Source organism: Astatotilapia calliptera, chromosome 8, assembly GCF_964374335.1.
Source record: "Astatotilapia calliptera chromosome 8, fAstCal68.1, whole genome shotgun sequence".
Taxonomy (NCBI): Eukaryota; Metazoa; Chordata; class Actinopteri; order Cichliformes; family Cichlidae; genus Astatotilapia; species Astatotilapia calliptera.
The window spans coordinates 20,711,622-20,732,141 of record NC_137429.1 but is presented as its reverse complement, the minus strand read 5'-3'; the positions used below and the strand labels follow the sequence as shown (position 1 = coordinate 20,732,141).

At 42.1% G+C, this 20,520-nt stretch overlaps 1 protein-coding gene across 1 annotated transcript in view; it reads right to left on the bottom strand.

Moving 5' to 3' along the window:
• The window catches only part of fam20cb (FAM20C golgi associated secretory pathway kinase b), a 58,142-nt gene extending 41,489 nt beyond the window's left edge, over positions 1-16,653 (bottom strand). The window contains exons 1-3 of the mRNA XM_026179012.2: positions 15,370-16,653; positions 15,007-15,182; positions 10,421-10,499 (exon numbers count right to left, since the gene is read on the bottom strand). Coding sequence (XP_026034797.1) covers positions 10,421-10,499; positions 15,007-15,182; positions 15,370-15,881 — 767 coding nt within the window. The 5' untranslated portion in view covers positions 15,882-16,653. The remainder of the gene's footprint in view (positions 1-10,420; positions 10,500-15,006; positions 15,183-15,369) is intronic.
• Between the last annotated feature and the right edge of the window lie 3,867 nt (positions 16,654-20,520).

The following is a 20,520-nucleotide window of genomic DNA, read 5'->3' as shown; positions in this document are numbered from 1 at the left end:
TCCTTCTTGTCTCCTAGGCACCGACAGTATGAGTACTGTGACAGCTGGGACGCCTTCATGTCCAAAGTCATCAGAGGTGGCAGTAAAACTGTGACACACACATACACAGACACACAGTGAGATTTCAATTGCAGCGACAGCAATGTATAGTGTGGAAGATGGGAGAAGAATGGATGCTGATGCTGGGACTGCTGAAAATTAACTGTAAATTACATAAAAGGAGTGAATGCCAGCGTCTAACAGACATGTCAATAGAATATGTTAGTGGAGGATAAAAAAAGTATCTCAGGCTCACTAATACCTACATTCTACATAAATCATGACGCCTGATTACTGTAGGTGGCAGAATGCCAGCAGTACATTAGTAGATTATTACAGTGGGACACTTGCTCATGTGCAGCTTCCTGCATCCCCGCTAGACCGTAGATTAGTTGCGTAAGCTTCTGCTGCTGAGTACTCATAGCAGGGTTGGCTATAGTGTAGCCTCTATGCTGTCTATGACATTGGCCCAAATTAAGAGATTATTTCAGAGGAGAGAGAGTTTATCCTTTAATTTTAATTATAGGGAATTTCACAGCAGATAAACTGAGTAATTAAATAGATTTAGTGGCATTATTTTTTTCTAAACTTCTTTTTATCACTGTTATTTTTTTCTTTTTGGGTTGATAAAACCAAAATATTTAAGGTGATTACTGATTACTCTCTACTTAAAGGTATGGGATTACTTATACAGTATCTACTATGTGCGTCTTCTATAGTCTGTACTTTTCCATTAGTATTAATATACGTGGTATACATAGAGTGGAAGTTCCAGGTTTGCAGTAGCAAATTACAGAGATTAGCTAAAATATTATGGATGCTATGATAATGAGTTCTTTTACAGCCTCTTACTGCCTCTAGGAAGTGGGTAAGTGGCAGCCAGGTGCTGTTAATCAAATGCAATTTAATAATTGATCAGCAAGTGACCACATCTGTAAAAGAAGTGGGTGTTGGTGGTTGCTGGTCTGAAGGACTCAGCTGTGTGTGTTACCACAATGCCACAGTTTTTCCAGGACTGGACGTCTCAACAAGATGTGAAGCACGGTGGTGGAGGGATGATGATTTGGGCTTGTTTAGCAGCCACAGCACCTGGATGCTTTGCAGTTTTTACGTCAACAATGAACTCCAAAGTATTCTAGAAATGTGAGGCCCTGTATGACAGCTAAAGCCTGGCCAGCACAATGAACCCAAGCACAGCTGCCAATCTACAACAGAATCGATGGAAAAGAAAAGGATCGGGGCATATCTCAAAAAAACTAAAGCAATGCTGCAGAGAAGAGCGGGTCAAAATTCCCCCTCAAAGACGTACAAGACTTCTAAAGTCACACAGAAAATGATTACTTCATGTTAGTGCTGCTGAAGGTGCTTTTACAAGTTACTGGCTCATAGGCTGTACTTAGTCATATGAAAAGGAAGTTTTTCACAGCACTCTATGCAGTCATGTGAACATTTTCTTTTTCATATGACTGCATTTCATTCGTTCAGCTGTTGTGTTTAATTTACCATTAATGTCATCGTAAGTGGTAACTATAACCTTAGATTTGGTGAAGGCCAAAGTTGTTCCTGTTCCTATTCTTCCCGGGGTTAGGGGTAAGGTTAGGGTTAGGGTTGGCACTCAAAGAGTTAATGTTTATCAGAAGGGTTGTGAGGGTGAGTTGCTGAGTTAATCATTCATACTGTGGTAGGACAGGGACAGGAATATGAAGACTGCTGCTCTGCTCATTGTAAAAAAAAAGTACATTTCAATCTGCCAAGCTGATATTTATCAAGAATTCCAGACAAAATGAAATATGATTGCATTTAATTAGCAGTAACTGCGGTATGTAATTTGAGAAGGTATAGTTAGATTACTTGTACCTGCTGCACTGGCTTTGTGTAATTAAAATGAAAAAACAAGTGACTGAAAACTAAGTCAGTTAACTGGAAATATTTTAGATGACTTAATAAGCATTCCAATGTAACTGTAATCAAACTGCTGGTATACTTTCTGCTGACTGAAATAAACTGGGGAAGTGGGACCGGTGTACAGATTTTGGAGGGTTATTCATCAATAAGAATAAAAGCTGAAGGGGATGATTTTTCCCATGGAGTTAATTTTGTAGCCTCAATGAGCCAATAATGTTGAATAAAAAGCTCTTAACGTAAGCTATTGCTTTGCTTATATGCTTATATAAAGGAAGGGAAACTGAGTACATTCTTAGTGTTTCAGGGGTTATAAAAATAAAATAAAAAGCAGTGATTTACTGGAACCAGGCCGCAGCTGAACAGCACAGTGTGCATCACTGCCCCGCGGCACTACCTTGTCCAATATCGATCATTTCAGCCACGCTTCACTCTAGCAACAAAAAAAATCAAAAGTTCAAACATTTTTTTTTCAGGGCGTTCTGTCGACTGCCTCGTCTCAGACTACATCTGTTTTGTGATCGGCACTGTACTAATGCACCCAATCTTCTCCCTTCCCCTTATTCACCTCGGGACAACTGCAGGTGAGTTATAACCTGGCATCCCTGGCAACACTGAAGAAGAGTGAGATTATATTTGTAAGACTCCATGGCATCAGGGTGAATTACACCAAATTAGTTTTAGTCAGATTATTCCCATCTCGCTACATGTAGCAGTCAGACTAACACATTTAGTGGAAAACACAGAGCAGCTGCGTGATCCTGGCACACAAGCAGCCCACAGTGTGTCACGGTCTCAGTGGGGAAGACAGAAAGGGGGTCAGATTACTAAGCCTAAGGGTTTCATTTGATCGTATGAATCAGTCCGCTGCAGCGTACACTCAGCTACTGCAAATTTCTTCTACAGCACATGCAGAAGACTGGTGTGTGCGTTGTCCCTGCTTTGCTGGCGCGAGCACCTCTTTTAAATTGAGCACTCGTACACACTTTAATTTCAGCTTCGGCAAAGGCTGCACAATAATACCCTGGTGAAACAATTATAGCACTGGGGAAACAGTCAAAATATTAGCCAGAGAGAGAGAGAGAGACAGAGAGAGAGCAGCGAAAGGCAGCGAGTGCTGCTAAATCACACATCGCACTGTGGCTATAATTTTAGATTAATTATTTAACAATCAAACAGAACCAGCGGTAACGCACAAAATGAATAGGCCTCAGATATTTCATAAGGGCGGTCATTGCTTTTACAAGCGTTTATAATATTCTGCTAATATTCAGGAAGGCACGCGTGCCGCGATGCATTTACAGTAAAGCTCGGATTCTGAATACGCTTGAAGCTTGAATGTGTTATATAGGAAGCTGCCTGTGATCATAGAGCAGTAGAGATATGCAAGTGCTGATCACTTCTCCCGTGATATTCCCATTGTTGGTCATTTGTGCTCTCAAGCGTTATTTTTAGATGTATGTAAATTAAAAGTGTGTATTACGTGGAAATTCTGTACACTCACAGTTTCACTGCAGCACTCTGTATGTTACAGGGTTTAATTGCTATATATGCTGCATGCATTTCTTTTGCGCTACTGTACAAATATCTTATGCACAGTTAACTGCGGGCGCCAAAATATTGCGTTGCACCATTTCCAGACACGTTTCCCAGCAGTTTGGGGGTTAACGTGGAACTTTCAGCCCTGATGTTGCTTCTGTGCTGCTATGAATTTCCTCTGTTTCCAAACAGAGCTGCACTCATCATCCGCGCTCTGAATGACTTGTCCTCAGGCGCTTCATCCCTTTATTTCCTGACTCAAAGTCAAAGCACAGGCACAGAAGACCTTGTGAATACAATATCATACAGTAAACAAGAGCGCATGTACAAACAACCAAAAACCCGACTATAAGTCAAAATATATATAACAAAAATTGAGGGACAAATACAGAGCTTGGTCCGCGGAGGCGTTGTGTTTGCTTGGCACTGTCACAGTTTGAATACATGCTGGAACAATCGCTGAACTGTCCTGCTCCTTTTTTTCAGTCTTTGGTCATTTGCCTCTTTCAAGGACAAATCTGGGCAGCTTGCAGGACAAGGATAATAAGGACACATGCCCTTATTAAACAAAGCTCCTTCTATTTTATTCTTCCACCCTCCACAGCTTACGCACCTTGATGACACATCCTCCCCGCACACACGGGCAATTTCTCACTAATATTTCACATTTAACACAGACGTTTCCTGCGCGCTGTTATTTTGCGCTGCGGTCAATATGTTATCGACACAAACGAGGTGACGTGTGGCATCAGTCTCTTGTGTCCCCGGCGTGTCAATCAAAAATTACTCACGGACCCCGACTCGAGACAGATATAGATCTCTCGATGAGGAGGAGCAGCGGAAAGAGCGGATATCTCTTCGAGGAACACTGGAATTGATTTGCGTGCGACTGAGCCAACAGCCGGGCTGATTGACAAGCGATACAATTAAGTGGAAGCAAGAAGGAACGGAAGACCATCATTATATCAATCATCAGTCCTTCCCCCGCATCCCTTCGTCGATCATCTGCACTCATCATCTAATGGGCTTTGTGTGCTCTGAGACTAATTTCAGTGTAAATATTACAGTCACGTCTTTGCCGTTGACACTAGCACAAAGTCATGGTGACAGAAAGACAAAAGATAGGGGGAAAACACAAGAAGAGATGAAGATAAATAGAACAGAAGTGCTTGCTTTTGTTACCTAGTGCCTCAGGTTCAAAGTACAATCAAGCCCAGCAACAGTTGAACACACAAGTACTTGTACCAAAGGTCGCCCAGTCCATAGAGTATAACCTGCATACCTCTTTTTTAACTTCCACTAACAAGTACATGGACATTTGTGACAGGAAAAGGCATTATATGTATTACTGTTATTTGAACTTGAACGTAAGCTTTTGAAGGTACAAAATGTGTCATTGCTGGAGGGTTACTCCCAGTGAGACTGTTACCTTTTAAATGGACAATTTTTTGTTTTTTTGCCACCATGTACTACCAGTTCAGTCAACTGCAGTCTTTTTTTGCAGTTTCTGACCAGAACAGCTGTGATTAGTGATCCTTTGGAACTAATGTGAGATATTACAGAGCAGGACTTCACAGCTGCCAGTCCATCAAAGACAGAAAAAAAAGTGTTAAATTATCAGGGAACACAGGCATCCCGAGTGGTTTTTGGATTCATACAAACCCGGGTTGAACATGAAGTTAAAAAAATAAATCACAGTTTTCTGCTACCTGTTGGTGAGCCCCAAGGGCCTATCTGAGCTTGTCTTTGATGTAATACTGCTGCAGAAGCTGAAAATGTGATTTGTATACATGGTAATGGTAAATAGCAAAAGTCAGTTTTTGCAGTGTTTTGATCAAACGTGTCGATGGGAGGCTTTTCTGATATTAAAGTATCCTACGTTTCACGCAAAGGTGAGCTGAGCTAGGTTTGAGCATGGATGGATGGTTTGATGGTAAAAATGGACGATATCAAAGTTTACTGTAGTATTAAGTATAGCTCACAGTTACCATTCATTATTATTAGCTCAAAGCAGCTCATTTTGCCATTTAGACTATTTTTCAAGATTCTAGATCCTTTAAATATCACGTAATCCTACTCAAACAGGTCAGCTACACTTAACATACTAGCATTGTTTGGCTTGTTCGTGCTGTTGGCTGTGAATTGAAAACAATATAATGTTTTTATAGGTGCATAAATGCTAAAAGCAAATCATTTTATCCTGTTGCTATGTAGTTGCTTGGCAACGTGATGATTTCTAATACAGATTTAGAACCTTCAGGGGCCTAAAATGTACCTGTGTGCCACACTTTGGTTAAAAGATGTCATTTCATATATAAAACGACAGTGCAAAATGACTCAACCAGTCCTGGTGGAGAGGTTATCATCTCATATGCAGAAGCTTTTGTGGATGACTCTACCACAGTGCCACAGAAATGCAGTCCATTGTTTTGTTCAAGGCCAGCACGGCTGTAAAACATAAATAATAATAATAATAATGATGATGATAATAACAATAATAATAATAATAATTAAAAGAAAAAACAGCTCAGTGGTTACTGGTTGATGTTAACTGTTAGACAACTTGGCACAATCTCCACAAACCTCCAACTTACAAGTGCAAAAGACACACCAAAAGTCTGTCTTTGTACCTCTTTGGAGGTTTGAATTTTATGTGTTTGAGGTCATTTTTCATCTATTTGCAGGTACCTCCATCATCTAATGATCATTTTGTGTTTCTTTGCTGTCATTTAGCATCTGTTTGTGCTCAAATGCATCTTTTTAAGGCTTTTTTGCTTTTGCTGATGTTTTTCATCTAGAAATGGTTTGCAGTAATTGTTGGAATGGTTTTGCATATAATACAAAACCAGTGTGACTATGTCTCATTTTGCTTTGTTCTACCTGTGAGGTGTTTATTCTTGGTTTTAAAAATTCTGATTTTAAAAACCACTTTACAGGAACCCTACAACATAACATACGATATAACCTTATGTGCTCCTCCTGGGAGCTGTAACTACACGTCGGTTTGAGGAATGCGATTAGCCTGTTCAGCACCCTCGATTCCTCCTGTACATTTCCAGCTACTTTTTTTGCTTCAGTTTTTTTAATTTATCAGTGAGAGAAAAACAATCAGATCTCGGGATGAGAAATAATAATCATAGGTTCAATATAAGGACTCGCAAATTTCCTGAAATGAGATGTTAAGAATATTGGAATGGGGAATGTCCAAAAAAGCAGAAAAACTCGAGTCATAATTATATGTGCACCCCAAAACATTACCACAACAAAAGGGAGGGAATAAAGTCCTAGCATGTTATTTTTTCCTATCAGCTTCCATTGCATGTAAAACAACAGGACATAACGCACTAATTAACACATAAAGCACCAGGACAAGCATAAATGTAGGCAATTGCCTACGATGTAATCACTTACATAGGCTACACTGTAGACTCTAGAAAGATTCCCTATGAGTCTCAGGACCACAGGACCAGCTTTTGGCTCCTTATCCAACTTGAAAAGTTTTTTTTCTTTCTTTTTTTGCCGCACTAAAGGCAGAAATTGTGAAATTGCTGTAAATCAATGTTCTTTCAGTCCAGACCACAGACATAACGAAAGCAGAGGATGACAAAGATGATAATTGAGCTTACTCATCCAGCTGAATGGTGCTCAGGTTACAATGCAGTTGTTGTTACAGACATTGCACAAAGATGTTTTCATCTGTCTGCTTAAGCAACACAGGGCTGGGCATCAGCTGGGATTTTAGCCACATCCCGTGAAGCCTCTTCGATCCTCCAAGAGAGCACAGACTTAACAAATATTGCAAAATAACCCTGGAGTTAGATTAGACTAGTTAAGACTGGGTTTATTTCATGTCTGGAAAGCTGGACCACAGACAGCAGATTTAATGGTCTGATTCATCCCTATTGCATCAGTACAGACAGATACTGTAGGCCACTTTGTGGTGACCCAGTACAGCAAGAAGCTAAATAAATATCTGCCACATTCAAGTACACACTGAGGCGTACTTTGCTTCTCCAAATGCATAAAGAAATACTGACCGTGGCATCTGATATTGACTCTAACTGAGGGGAAAAACAGGGGAAAGAATACCTAAAGGATCGATACAGAAGGCCTGTTAATGGATTTCTGCATTTCTGCTGTTCAGTAAAGAGAGAAAAACACACGGCAGACAGTGTTGCATGCACAGAGGAGGAGAATGATGGAGAATACTAAAAGTGAGAAAGAGACAGAAGAGCTGATAACCATATAGAGAGGAGGAGCGAGAGTGCAGTTTTACACAGATATGGATGGTTGGAGGGTCGATCGTTACCCCATACACTGCATGCATGCCTGCCTGCCTTTCGCTGCCTGATTGCCTGGCACACATTTGCATTAGAGCTGAGAGGAGTCGAGCAGAAGCGCGCAGCCAGAGAAGTCTTTGATCTCTCAGCCTCTGTCTCTTTGATGCACCGTGTGGAAACACACCAGCAGATTTGGGAACGACGGGATGATGTTGAGTGTTAAGTGGATGTGTGTGTGGGGTTTTTTTGAGTGTCTGTGTGTGTCATGTGTGATCTCTGTGAGGGAAATGGTGTACATAGCTGGAATGACTGTGCAAATCTGTCAAGAACTTGATTGCAGCCCAAATGAGCACACACACACACACACACGTACATGTCTGCATGGGTTGCCCTATTTTGTTAAGGACAAGTGCATTCAAGTTGGAGGAAATGAAATAGCTCCCCTTTGTTCCTGCCGTTCTTCAGGATTATCAAACATCACAGCGGCTCCGACAGCCACGAGTGTCAAGCAGCAGATTTACATCCAACACCATCGGCCCGTGCTTTTCTCGGAAAATGTCATTTCACATTTTGCGCCTGGGTTCAAATTCGAGGCAGTGCACCGAGATAATCTGTGGATTTGGACTCCGTGCATGTATTGACAACGCTCTCTCCCCACGTCTCTTCATCTGTCTCTCCTTCCTACCCCCTGTCTTCCCCAATCCGCCCCACCTCACCTCCCTAGACTCTCTCTCATCCTTTGCCTCCTCTCTCCTCATTCTTATCTCTGCTTTTCCCCCGCCTGTCAAGGATGATTTCAGGCTTGTTGCGTCTGGCCTGACTTTGTGGGGTGCGACCGAAACAGTAATTACAACAGTCTCTGAATAGCTTTTCCTCCCTCCCTCCTACCTATCATCCGCGGGCTTAACCCCGCTCTCCAAACTGACATGCAGGGGCCAGAAAAACAGCCCGCGTAGAGAACCATTAACCCACAATTAAATCACAATCACAACAGCAAAGGACGGGTGACATTTAAATCCATCAATTGATGTGGAATTAGGAGCACTCTTCACAAGATGCATTCTCTTCTAAATATGATGGTGCAGACAAAGGAAAAGTGAATTAATAAAATATTTCACAGTATGTGGGCCAAAGGGGGCAGCTGGGAACCACTGGGTAGACATTTACAGGTTAGGCCAAAGGGGTTTAAAATTGTCTGCACAGGTAAATACAGGTTACTGTAGTTCACTGATTCACAAGTGGAATAAGATTAAAAACAGAAATGAGGCAAAGAACAGAGGCTTTGTGGCTGAACCATAAGGCTCACAGGAATTGTGGCACCACTTCACATGGGCATGAAAGCCCATCGCCTTCAGTTTTATGATAGAAATATAAATATCTTCACATATAACCTGTTGGGTAGGTCCAAGCTTACAGTTTGGAGGTTAATGATGTCATTTTTAGCATGTTAGCTGACTTTTTCTACAAAAGAACCTAAGGAATAAATCTATGGACAGTACTGCTTCAAGACCGGCCTTGCTCTCAAGAACCAGTGAAGACGGAAAAGTGGCAGCTTATAACTTTATCACCACCCTTAAACTTGCTACTGGTATTAGTCTTGGAACAAATTGAAAAAAAGTTCTGACCTAATGAAGAAAGAAGGTTATCAAAGTAATTAAAGCTCATCATCAAAGAGAGGGGAGTGTCTGTACCCGCTTCATGGAGAAGGTAATGTGCACTTCAGTCCAAGAAGAAAAGAAGATGTCATGCAAACATCCAAAATATCCATCACGCTTTCTCTTACACGAATCATGACAGTAGGTTCTGTGGCAATTCAGTTAGTAGTTAGTACAAAAAAATTGACCTGCTGGTGTACTTTAGTGTGGATTTGTCATCTGGGAGCCATGGATGTTAGTAGTAGTCTTAGTATTTACAATTGCCAAAGTTTGATCAAAAGGTGAACCAACCAACATTGCCACCCCTACAGCCATGATCCCGATCCCTACCTCGATCTTGCCAACAATCACCAACAATCTATTAAGATGAAATAGTCTAGACAGGCAAATATCAGCAACAATACATTTCTACTGGATTATGATAAGCTGGATCAACGGTGTCTGCTTACATGTGGATCACATGCTGAGAACAAGATAGGGGCATTTAGCTCGAGTAGATGGTGCGATAATATCTGGACACGGAAAACTAATCAGATGGAATCAGTAACAAAATGTCTCAGGCTGAGAGCCGAAGGCCTCCAACATGGCCACTGAAGAATGTGATGTGTCATCCTAAAGCTGCGAGAGGTGAAATGCCTATTCAACATTTGGCTCTGACACAGCAGAATGATGTCGGCCTTCAATCTAATATCAAGGTTGTGCTGAAATGAAAGCAATTTGATATTGCCAGAAAGGAGAATGAGGAAATGAGATTGATGTTGTGAGGAGAATGGGTAGGTGGTGAGATGCGGAAAAAAAGGAAGTGAGCCAAGGCAGAAAGCTGCACAGTTCGTGTTTTATGCTGAAATGGCACTCAAGCTTTAATACCATATGAAGAAGGTCGTTTTTTTGTTTGGTTTTTATTTTCTTAAAGAGAGCAGGGTCAACGCTGCTTCATGTGTGGTCGAGCAGGAGAAATGTAAGGTTAGCAGGAACGCACATCTCAAAATGAGAAAAAAAACTTACTTCATGGGTTTGAATAGTGCCTGTCCGTAGTTCTGGAAGGTCATGATGAGCTTCAGCTGAGTGCCTCCAGATTTCATTGCTGTTGGAGTCAAACAGACAAGGTCGCTATTAACTTCAACTGATATTAGCTACACATGTTTTGCGGGTATGTTGAAGAAATGAGTCCTGCCCTGAGATAAACTGACCCACTGTATATCGGTTTTAGTTAAATCAAAAATTTCTCCCATTAAATTTCTGAATCATACCTTCTTGCTACTGTTTCTAAGTTTCTTTCTAAAATTTATAGCCCACATATTATTTATTAATGTTGTTTGCACTACTTTCTCGCACAATCTCACTCTTACTTTTTACTCTTTTTTTAACTTAACTTCACTTTTATTTTTTATTTTGGTTTTTAATAATCATTGTTGTGTATAAATAATTTTTTTTCAGGTATCTCACAGTATAAAAGCGCTCATTAAATGCCTGTGACACTTTCACTAAACTATATTGTTTATTTATTGTAGACTACACTATTTTGAATGATCTACTCTGCTGCCATAACATAAAAATTAACCTCAGTAAAGTATCTTTCTATACTGACTAGCTAATATCTCGCTTGACTAGCTAGATACTAGCTAGTGGTGTTAGCTACTTTTGCTAGCTAAGCCGCAAAATTTTAACTTAAGCTAGGTATAGTTTTTAGCTCAGCTAATTCAGTAAGCTTGCATATCACAATGAATAAATACATAAATAGAATAAGTCATAGCCAGTGTTCAACTTTTGCCCATTCCAAGTTTGCAGCATAGCTAATTTCCATTTGATTATACTGTACTTGTTTTGAACTCTGGCTCTAAGAAAATTTAAATCAAGTCTGTGCTCACTGTTTTCAAAGTTTACTGAAAAACGTTCTCCCTAAAGCAGCACAGTCAAAGATTAGTCTGCTCATTATAGGAAACTGTTTTAATGTCTTTTACACTGCCTTATGTTTTAAAGAGAGAATTTACCATTGTAGGGGGAAAAACTCAATATCACTCTCTTGTCTAAATATTAAGACTAAGCTATTTACACATCAACAAAGCTAGTAATGAGGGCTCACCTAAACACACCTTCATACAGCACTTTATACACTTGAAGCACATATACCTCACAAATGAACCTAACATACATGCCTTTGATTTACCAAAGGAAACACAACAAAAGAGAACATGCAAACAAAGACCCCAGCCGGGGTTCAAACCAGGAACTTTCTTGCTGCGATACAACAGTGTTATCCACTTTGCCAGCATGTCTCTCTTTATGCTTTAGAACCAAATGTCATCTTTTTAAATGCATATAGTAAACTTGCATTTAAAAACACTTGTCACCTAACTTTATTTAGTCATTTCAGACATAGTAACACTAGCCATACATGTGTATTAATGCAATTCCTTAACAGCAACAGACTTTGCACCCTTTGTTCTCATACATCATAAATTTGAAGTATGTTCTGCTTACATTTAGCAAACCTGTAGATGGATTAGGCATGATCTTGTTTTAAATGGGAATGATTTGATTTACACTTGAGCGACATCTCACAGCACAGCAGAAACATCAATCTCCTCTGCTATTTAAGTGAAGAGCCCCGCTGCATATGTAAGCTCATACACGAGTGGTGGCAATGTGTCTTTTCTAAGCCAGTTATGTTTGTGTGTTTGAACTCCAAAAAGACAGAGAGCTGATGTCACAGTGTTTGTTTGATGGCAAAGGATAGCGAGAGGGTGAAGGACACCCAGTGCGCATCCAGCGCTCGTTGCTCCTCTGCTGTTTACTCCCTCCCCAGTATTCTCCTGGGGGTCTGTCCCTCTGTTGCTGTTTCTGTGTGTGTGTGTGTGTGTGTGTGTGTGTGTGTGTGTGTGTGTGTGTGTGTGTGTGTGTGTGTGTGTGTGTGTGTGTTTTTATTCATCCTTCCATCTTTCATGTTCTCTCCCTTTTTGAACACGATAATGCAGTCTAAAGGCCCTCATGGGACTAGCTGGTGCCAGAATGACAGCAGAAAACCAAACTGAAATTCACCAAAAAAGAAAGGGAGCAGAGATGACAGAGTGCCCGTTATTTCCTACACACTGATCGACTGGAGGCTGTTTTTCGGTGGCGCGTTGCCAGAGAACGACCTCCTCTATCAATGTGTTCATTTATGTTTACATACATGAATCATGACGACAAGCAGACTGTTTACAGAAAAATAGAGGCAGAAAGATCAGTGTCCATCTGCCCCCCCACCTGCTGCTGTGCAAAGCTGTGTGTGTGTGCTTATGCAGACATTTGGGATATCTCAAATAATGGATACCCCTGACTGTAGTCGCTAGGAACTCATGCATGCAAGGGGCCATGAAAATAATGTTTCAGCTTCCACTCTCAGCGAGCAAACCGTATTCACCGAGCCTGCCGTGTTGCAAAGCGTTTACCTGTGTCTCTGCTCGGGCTGTGAGCTTACAGGTTCATCCTATCAGCTTCGATATTGTCCTCTTTTCCATGCTCGGTCTTCATATAATACATCTAAGATCTCCTATGCCGAATTTGAGATAATAGATGACTACTGTTGGCTTCTATTGGTAGCCTGCCTGAGGCCTGTGCTAAGACTCTGTAATTACTGAGCCACCATGTATTCAGCTGGCAAGAGATGCTGAGAACTGCTTCCGCTATCCACCCAGGCCGACAGACAGAAAGCAAGAGGAAGAAAAATCTGAGAAAATTAGAGAGCGTCTTGACTAGAACAACAGAAAAGAAGGATATTCCTCTGCTAGTTATGCTGCATGAAGGCTAGTTTCATAAGTATACAGCATCCCCAACAATTTTTTAATCTTTGCTGCAGACCACTTAGATTTTAGTCACTGGCAGAAAAACCTGAAATCTGGGAATCTACCTTTTTTCAGCGAGCTAATGATAGGAGACCTTAGGTCAACAAGCACTCTTGGAATGAGGAAGCTAGACTGAGCCAAGCAGGAACAAAAAACAAAAACAAAAAAAAAACAGAGAAAGAAGGTAAAAAGAAAGATTTAGGTTCAGTATAGGCAGATGACGCAACACATTATCACCTCTATCAGGTATCTACTGACACTTTCTTCAAGTATTTGGGGGTTCTCTGCCGCTTGCTAGGTTTATGGCCCACCTGCCAATCAAATAAAAAGTCGGAGTTTGATTTGATTCAAACGGCAGTGTAGCTGTGTGATTTGCATCGAGACCAGGTGTTCTCTCGGGCTTGATGTATTCCACTGCGACGCTTTTGTGGAAATACATGAGAAGAGACCGGGGTGTTATATTATACCTTCAGCCTTGTGAGGCGGGAGCGTGCGAGCTGATCGGATTCAGCGCCCACAGCTCGCTTCCATCTTCATGCACGCTTGTGTGTACAACTTTGAGATCGAGGAGCACGCTTCGCAGTCAGTTAGCAGCCCCTCCTCACAACCGCCGGCCCAACTTGGGCTGCTTACGCGAGCGTACAGAGGAAATTTGTTTTGTGCGGCTTGCTGTATTTTGGGCCTCGCCGATGAAATAATTTTAGATACAGTCGTCCCTTTTTCCGCTTCAGGTGGTGTTAAACAGTTGTTCACATAATAACTCCACCCAGTAGTGTAGAGGGAATCAGAGCTGAGCATTACAGAGCTGTCAGTTCAACAGGCTCAGCATGCAGCGACTGAAAAGTGATGATCAATAAAAGGCACTTCAGTCACAACTAGGCTTCGTTTTTATCCCAGCAAGTAGCCTTGAAGCTTTATCTGCTCCTGTAAGATTATTTTCTATCCACTGTGATCATGATTTTGGATTTCCAAAACTTAAACATGTATAATAGAAGTCCAGAGGATCATCACGCATACACTTAAATAAAAATTTCTTGCTTAAATAGAGGTTATTTAGGTTAAAGCTCTGTAAATGTTTGTGGAAAGACATCAGCATCGGTCGATGTTGGCCTTCTTAACCTGAAAGGAAAAGAGTTTTCTTGATTCTTAACATATCATTTTTTGTGCTAGCTTAACTTAGAAAGGAAGGACTTAAAAACTGTACTTATAATTTTCTCACCAGCAATATCGGCATCTATTTTGTTTGCTTATCGCCATTGGCCACACTAGTTAAGCCATTTAATAACAGGTCATTATTTTAAAATGCCAGGAAAGAGGAGAACTGTGTAAACTGTAATTAAAAATGAGACATGTTTGTGATGATTGGGTGAGCTGACCCAGTCATCACAAGCGATATCCTTATTGGATTGCACAGGTTTTAAACCATGAGCACAACAATCGGTATCTGTGTCCATCAGTAGACACCGGCCTATCAGCCAGTTCTGAAGTAAGACACCGCACTCCCTATAATCTCGTTTTAGCGGTTCACCAAATGACACCGGAAAGGTGGCTGAGCTCTTTCACCTTCAGCTGCAAAATGCACAGATTTAATCCACACACGCTGCAGTGACGCATGTCAGCCCAAAATAAGTGAGAAACGTTTTCTGCAGTGTCAACATGGTGTCTTCAGACCAAATGTAATTTTGACCCTCCATCTGTTCACTGAAGCCCACCTGCTGGTTTTTGTTTCGATCAAGCTGCCCCCCTGTGCTGACTTATATGACTCACCCACGCTGGTGATCCTCTGGGTAGCCAGGTCCTTCAGAAGAGCATCGATGACCGGGTTGTGTCTGGAGTACAGCTCGTATCGATTAATCCCAATGTGGAAGCGGAGCCAGTTGGGGTAGGAATCGGCTGTCAGTTCCCCAGTCTGGCTGAACTCGTCTATGTTGCTCTCCCCAGCCCTGGAGAGAAGAAGAGGGACAAGGAGAGAACAGAGAGGTAGAGATTGTTATTATTAGTATTCCTGTTACTTGTAATGTTATTACTTTATTATTGCACATGACTGAACTTTACTGTAATGTTCAAAGAAATTATGAAATATTTATTTGTAGGTTTTGTTGCATTAAAGTTTGGCTTTAAACACTTTACCATGCCTGATCCTCCGCTGCTTTGGGGTCAAATCTAATGTCCGTGTTGACGTTGAACAGCGTGTCCTCGTCTGTCAAAGGCGGCAACGACGTTTTATATAAAGGATGGTCATACAGAGCTGACAGCCTTGAACCTTTAGCCGGCACGTTCTTGTCAACCCCGGCGTCCTGCATGAACTGCCTCTTCCTGTCACCACGTTGTCCATGATGGTCAAGTCTCCTGAAAGCTTGGGATTTATCTCCTGCAACCGGGACCCTCTCCAGGGAGTGCAGGGAAACATTTGAGCTGGGCTCGTTGCTGAAGTCCTGGAGGATCCGCAGACTGTGTTTGTTAGGCCAACCCTGCTTGCCCCAGCTCTTTGGCTCCTCGCTCGGCGTGTGCGAGCAGGAGCAGCCGGTGCTGCCGTGCCTCTCCAGCTTTGGTAACAAGTCTATCATGATGTGCATGGAGCATGCAATTAGGAACACCATGAGGATCAAAACCCGGAATTTGCGCAGGAGAATCATCTTCATGGTCTCCCTTTTGAGTAGATGTGAGTACTTACTGCAAATGATCAGCACGCAGATGAACAGGCTGACTACATCGCTGATGATGTTTATCAGACTGGACGCCAATCTAATGAAATACACATTAAACACGTAGGACCCATCTTCGCTTGCCGTCTTGAGTAAAGGATTCAGTGTTCAGCCTTTGTATTTTCAACATCAGAGTCCTGCTTGTGGGTTTTAGGCGAGATCCCCGAAGCGCCAAACCATCCGCACGAGTCCAGGTAAAACAGGTCGAGTCGCTTCAGACCAACGGTCGATTTGCTCAAGCCTCATCCTCTTCGCACTGGCCCCGGTCTCCTTTCCTTGTCCGCCAGTAAAATTATCAGAGGGAATGCAGGCTACAAGACGAGTGAAGCAGCCGGGACAAGAAGAGAAAACGATCCGTTAAACGTCGGTGCCCGAGAGGTCCGACAGCGCGCATCGATCTCACCGACCAGCCTGCGCAAGGAAGAGTGGCCTGGGTTAGCCGGGACGTCAGCCCGGAACAGACACACGAGAAGTGCAGCTCTTCACATTTAAGTGTTGTTTCTGGGGGAAAGTCCCCGGGAAGTAGTCGACGTGTTTACTCCAATTCACCTATAAGCGATCCGGGATGCGTAATTCTGCCACATCGAGAGCCGTCAAACCACCAGAGGCGAGCCAAAGGAGTAAGGTAACAGGAGACCGAAATCTCCCTCCCTCCCGGGGCCGGGCAACCTTTAGGAGTACAGCGGGACAAGAGATCGCACCTCTTGTAGAATGTGTGAATCTGGGTGGGTGTGTTAAATATGATGATGAAGCCGAAGCTAGATCCTGCCTTTGCGCAGCGTCACAGTGCACAGATTGGCTGAGGAGAGAGAGAGAGAGAGAGAGAGGGTGAGGGAGGGAGGGAGGGAGAGCGAGAGAAGGGGGGAGGACAGTGAGACCATGTGAAGCATATAACTGGTTGTCTGTATTCCTCTTGGAATAAATCCTCATTGCACATCCCGGCTGCGCAAGAAGAGGGCGTCTTTCTCCTGGCCAATATCCAGGCTGGCTCACACGCAGCAGCAAAGTATTTTATTTTATTTATTTATTTATCTTTAAATCTGAAATTCATCTGCTGGAATCTCTCTGAAATGTCTCCTCCGAGACGGCACTCAATCCATCGATGATACATTAGACAGGCCTATTAGACCGCTCATCAGTCTGAGGATCCAGTTCCATCCTCCACTGCTGCCACTCAGCAGCAATCGCATCTTCAATAATGTTTAAAGGCTGCATGAAATGAAAACCACAAAGCACCTTTCAGCGCTGCATTCTGAAGGCAAAGAAATGACTTTGGCAGCAAAGAAAAATGAACAGGCTCCTTGCTTTCCTGCTGCCCTCACCTCAGACCTATATAGCATACCACAAAAAGCCCATTTACTAAATACTGAAATGAGAGATTCTTCTTCTCTCGGCCAAACTATTTGATCAGCTGGGTAACGTTTCATCCTTATGGCTAATTGGAGTGGCATTAAGGTCCCCCACACCCTTCCCAGTGGCTGTAAATAGGTTCAAAGAAGCAATAAACTACTATATGTCATATATGCATATGTTTATGAGTAACTAATCATGCTGTCTGTGATTACCTCTCTAGATTGGTTTATAATTAAAAAGGGCCCAGAAGACAGAGGGAGGGGGGAGGTTGTGGCAGTGGCTGCTGCACTAACACTGATTCATAAGAAATGAAAGTGGAGATGACTTAAGAAAGGCTCTGTACGGGAATTTACCCAGTGGAACAAAGCATTAGTTGTGAATGTTAATGAAGCTGCTATAGAGGCAAAATTAAAACAACAGTGTAGAGATCTCTGCTAATCTGATGTGTGTGTGTGTTTGTGTGTGTGCGTGTGTGCTGGAGATACACTGAGGAGGAAGCAGGAAGAAAGACACTAACAATGGATTTATCCACCTATCCCCGCAGCATTGTCTATTGAGTCACATATAAGATTGCTGTAATTCCCCTGGAGGACCCTAAGGCGGACTTACCCCTATATTAGTGAGTAATGGAGGGTTAACGAATATAAGATACAATGACCAGTGACATTTTGGGGGCCCCTTTAACAGTGGCTGATTCACAACAAAGCAAAAAGGTCCATCAGATTGGCCTCTGTGGTGTTTGATGTCAGTCACGGCGTCAGCGCCGAAGACAAAGTGATGCTTGTTGTCCGCCCAGATCTCGTGCCAGCCACTGCAGCCTGTGGCCCACTAGCCTGAGGTGAAACAAGCAGAGATGAATGTGTATCGATGTCAGTCAGACATGGATCGCGGCAGTCGATGGGTCAGTGGTTCTTCGCGAGGCCTGTCATGCGCAATCATGGCTGAGCCCTTCAATTGGAATCCAAAGGAATGGTTGATTCTCCCACTTTTTCATTTTGTGTTGGTGTGTAAGGGGGGGTGATGTGTCAACACATTTTTCTTTACTTATTTTTGTGCTGTCACAGGACATTAACGCTTCGGCTGTGGTAATAGAAGTGGACTGTTGTGAGATGACAATTTGCAACACCCAATTATTGGCCTCACTCTATTATTGAGCAGAAACACGAGTTTAAACACAAACGAAGCGCAGCTCAAAAACAAGAAAAAAATCAACAACATAACAATAGCCAGACAAAGACACCTAAGTTTGGGGTTTCCAGTGTCAAATTTCAGCCTTTGTCTGGAACGCCATGCCTGAAAAAAAGAAAAACAAAACTTGTTTTTGACTGGTGTGCTTTCGGTGACAACCTATGATGCAACAGACTGATTGAGAAACACCATCCACTATCACATGCCATGTGGGAACACTATCAAAAGCACCTAGACCTTGCACAGACAAGATCAGGAGAAGTAGAGGGGCTGGGTATCCTAACAGATAGCTGACTACAGCAAAGGTCGTAAATATATAAGATTTATGTCCTCTACACTTCACAGTGTCTCTCAGCGAGATCACTCAGAAGATACTGAGATAGCGTGAGCCGCGCTCCTATCTGGACTATCGCAGTGAAGAGTGAGCTTCGCTACTGTACAAAGTCTGCCAAATCAATTCAGGGGAGAGGGGATTCAAGTCGAAATGATGTTTTCATTTTCTTAGCAGCTCTACCGTTTTATCGATTTCATGTAAAGAAAAAAATTAAGAAATAAAATAAAACAAAGATCTATATCAAAACAATCTGTGTTGTTAGGTTTTATTGCATTGTAAATAACAGAGACGCTCAAAGAATGCTGAATAGCAAAACAACAGCCAATCAGCTGCCACCTGAGGAAAATTATGAGCATGTCGTGTTGTTGTGCTAACACCTGCATGTTTATGAGGTTTCATTTATCTATTCATCATCTTGCTAAAGATGTTGGCAAGTGTATTTTGTTTTTTTTAGCATGGCCTGTGACTTTAACAGAAATAAGCACGGCATTTTGATCTAGATTGAGCAAATTTGCACATTTGCAGTAGCGCTCATGGGTTTGGCACACTTTTTAAGTAGTTTTAAGTGGTATAAGAAGGTGTTATGTCTGCCAATATAAATTATGTGTTTCTTTCCGTTCGTTCATTTAAGTACAGATTTGGCCTTGATAACCTGAAATAACTGCCCACAGGCGTTGCCAGGATGTCTGCCAGGTGCAAGACTTTCTTCTAGAAAGATTTTGTTCATGGTACACTAGATTAAACTAAAGTATTTTAAAACACTTTTGAAAAGAAGATATGATCCACGCGCCATGCTGGATTATGTCTCACACTCTTACAGAAAAGGGTGTATCAAAGGAATGGAGCCATTATAGGCTGGGAACTTTTTTCTTTTTAATTAATAATTATTATTTTTCTAGATTTCTATACCTGTTAAATCCAGAATCAAATTTAAAATCCTTCTCCTCATATACAAGGTCTTAAATAATCAGGCCATCATAGTACCTTTTGGTACCAAGGGTATTTAGAAGTAGAATGGGAAGCAGAGCCTTTAGCTTTCAGGCCCCTCTTCTGTAAAATCAGCTCCCAGTTTGGATTCGGGAGACAGACACCCTCTCTACTTTAAATATTAGGCTTAAAACGTCCCTTTTTGACAAAGCATATAGTTAGGGATGGATCACGTGACCCTGAATCCTCCCTTAGTTAGGCTGCAAAAGGCCTAGGCTGCTGGAAGCATCCCATGAATCACTGTATATTTTTTCTTCACTCTCTATGTGTTTATACACCACTTTAAATTGAATCATTAGTTATTATTAACCTCTGGTTCTCTTCCACAGCCTGTCTTTGCCCTTTCTTACTCCACTCAATTCTAAGTTGCTCACAGCAGGGCTGCCTCTCCCTCAGGGTCTCTTCCTGTAAAAGGGGTTTTTTCCTTCCCACTTTTGCCTTCCCCAGTGCAGATTAACATGCAACATGCAGTATGCAAGATTTGTTATCATTTGTTATTGTTGGCTTTAGTTTAGTTGTAGTCATTGTGTGATTTTCTCATGCCAGGAGCAGCCAAAACATGAAATTCACCCTGAAGCTGCACGGAAATGAAATGCTGACAGTTTTTTAGTTTTATGTGGACAGAAGTGAGATCAGGTTGAATCACAAACTGACAGGCGGCTCTCTCAAATCCCATCACTTTTTCAGCCATTCGCACGACCCTCTGTATCATCA